The 2,528-nt window shown below is 46.0% G+C and overlaps 1 protein-coding gene across 1 annotated transcript in view; it reads left to right on the forward strand.

Moving 5' to 3' along the window:
• Positions 1–927, forward strand: part of LOC114073367 (kelch domain-containing protein 10-like) — a gene marked incomplete at its 3' end in the record, with an annotated part of 9,790 nt that extends 8,863 nt beyond the window's left edge. Inside the window, exon 3 of the mRNA XM_027911132.1 lies at positions 793–927. Within this exon, the coding sequence (XP_027766933.1) occupies positions 793–927 (135 nt within the window). The remainder of the gene's footprint in view (positions 1–792) is intronic.
• Between the last annotated feature and the right edge of the window lie 1,601 nt (positions 928–2,528).

Here is a 2,528-nt window from a genome sequence, read left to right on the forward strand (position 1 = left end):
ACTCCTGGGATACACTCCTGGGATCCACTCCCTGGGATCCACTCCCTGGGATACACACCTGGGATCCACTCCTGGGATACACTCCTGGGATACACTCCCTGGGATCCACTCCTGGGATCCACTCCTGGGATACACACCTGGGATACACTCCTGGGATACACTCCTGGGATACACTCCCTGGGATCCACACCTGGGATACACACCTGCACTCCCTGGAGTCCCTGCTGGAGCGGGGAGCTCACCAGGCCTTGGGAATCTCCCCCATCTGGAGCTCTGGCGATCCCGATCCCAGGATGATCCCAGGTTTATCCTGGATGATGGCAAAGGAGGGCAGGGAGGTCATCACAGAGCCGTGGAGTGGAGTGGGTTGGGTTGGAAGGACCTTGGAGAGCCATCTCATTCCACCCTGGAGCTTCTCATCCCCCCATGAGATCCATCCCATCCCACCCTATCCCATCCCATCCCATCCCATCCCATCCCATCCCACCCCCTGCCGTGGGTGGGGAACTTCCACTAGCCCAGGTTGCTCCAGCCTGGCCTTGGCCACTCAGGTATTGGGAAAAGGGCTGGAATGCTGATGGATGTGGGGTCCTGGTGCTCCATAAATCTCTGGGTTTGACTCCCGTGGTGCTCCCGGGAAAGGTCCTTCAGAATTCCACACTCCGGGGCAAATCCCACCCCTCGCAGGGCCTGGTGAGGCAGGGCCAGGCCTGGAGCTGCTCCTTGGCCTGGCATTCCAGAGGTTTGTGCTGTCCGTTCCCTGATGGATCTGGGGGTGCTTTGCTGCTGCAGGTACCGACACGAGATGGCCCACGACGGGCAGAGGATTTACATCTTGGGAGGGGGCACGTCCTGGACAGCCTATTCCTTGGACAAGGTGAGCCAGGGCCGGCCCCAGCTCCAGGGCACTCCAGAAATCCCAGGGGGGTTTGCTTTTTTAGGGGTTTTTTTTTTGTTCATTTGTGGGTTTGGGATTTTTTTGTTTGTTTGTTTTTTCTTGTTTTTTTTTTTTAAATTTTTTTATTTTATTCATTTTTATTTTCACGAACTAAAATGAAATGTCCGCTTTTCCTTTCCATTCCCATCACTTATTTTTCATTTCAATCCACCCGATCTGATTTTCATTTCATTAAATTCCCATCACTTCTTATTTTCATTTCAATCCACCCAATCTGGCTTTCATTTCATCCCATTTCCTTTGGTGAACTTGGATTTGGGGTTTTTTTTCCCTTTCAAACCCCAAACACAGAAAGAATTTATTGGTGAAATAAAAAAAAAGTCGGCTCTCCCTTCCGTTAAATTCCACTTCCAGCAATTGGATTTGGCTTTGTTTGGAATTACAAATTCCATTTTCTGTCAGGAAATGATCTTCAGTTTCAGGAAGGGAAATTTCAGCTCTTCATTTCGTTTGGTTTCATTTCAAGGAATCTGATTTCATTTCTTTAAATTTCGTCTCAATTCCTGAAATTCAATTTAAAGTCATTTAATTTTATGAAATCACATTTAATTCTCTTTAAGGAGACAAAATGAAATGTCTACCCCTTCATTTCATCCCATTTTGTTGTTTCATTTCATCTCAAGAAACCTGATTTTATTTAATTTCATTTCGTTAAACTTCATTTCAATTCCTGAAATTTTATTTTATTTGATTGCATTTGATTGCATTCCATTTAATTTCCATTTAGTTTCCTTCAATGAAATGAACCTTTATTTCACTTCATTCTGTTTTATTCAATTTAATTTCCTTCCAAAAAATCTGGTTTTATTTCATTCCATTAAATCTTCTCTCAATTCCCAAGTCTTGATTTGATTTTGATCCACAAAATAAACCAAAATTCCAACTTTTCCTTTCATTCCTTAAAGCTTCATTTCACTGCAAGGAACTGGATTTGATTTCATTTTATCCAATCTCATTTCTAATTTATTTCGTGAAATTGGAATATGTTGGATATCCCACAGCAAAATCAGGGATATCCCACAGGGAAATCCTGGATCAGGGATTGTCCACAGTGAAATCCTGATCAGGGATTTTACCTCTGGAGAGCCAAGTTAAAAAAAAAGATAATTGGGCTGTGATTGTTCCTGAATTTCCCTAAATCCTGGATTTGCCCCAGAACCTCCTGTTGGTCCCCCCTTGGTCCCCAAATCCCAGCTTAAACTGTGCTCTGCTTCCTAAAAAACCCTGGAATCCGCAGCTTTTCCTGTCTGCACTCTCCCCTCTTGGTTTCCTCCCTGTGAGCCCAGTATTCCCAGACATCTCTGGGAGCTGGCAGCTGTGCATTCCAGCTGTTCCAGGGGATTTCAGGAGCAATAATCCCACTTTTTCCCTGCTCTCGGGTAGCAAAGCCGAGCGGGGCTTAGAGGGGGGTTTTGATCCTGCTCAGTCCCCACCAGGCTCAGCCCTTGGGGGGTCACATTTGGGGTAAGAGGAGCTCTTTGGGGGTCACATTTGGGGTAAGAGGAGCTCTTTGGGGGTCACATTTGGGGTAAGAGGAGCCCTTGGGGGGTCACATTTGGGGTAAGAGGAG

This window comes from Empidonax traillii, unplaced genomic scaffold (genome assembly GCF_003031625.1).
Source record: "Empidonax traillii isolate 1590-97213 ecotype Southwest subspecies unplaced genomic scaffold, ASM303162v1 scaffold6216:size17229, whole genome shotgun sequence".
NCBI lineage: Eukaryota > Metazoa > Chordata > Aves > Passeriformes > Tyrannidae > Empidonax > Empidonax traillii.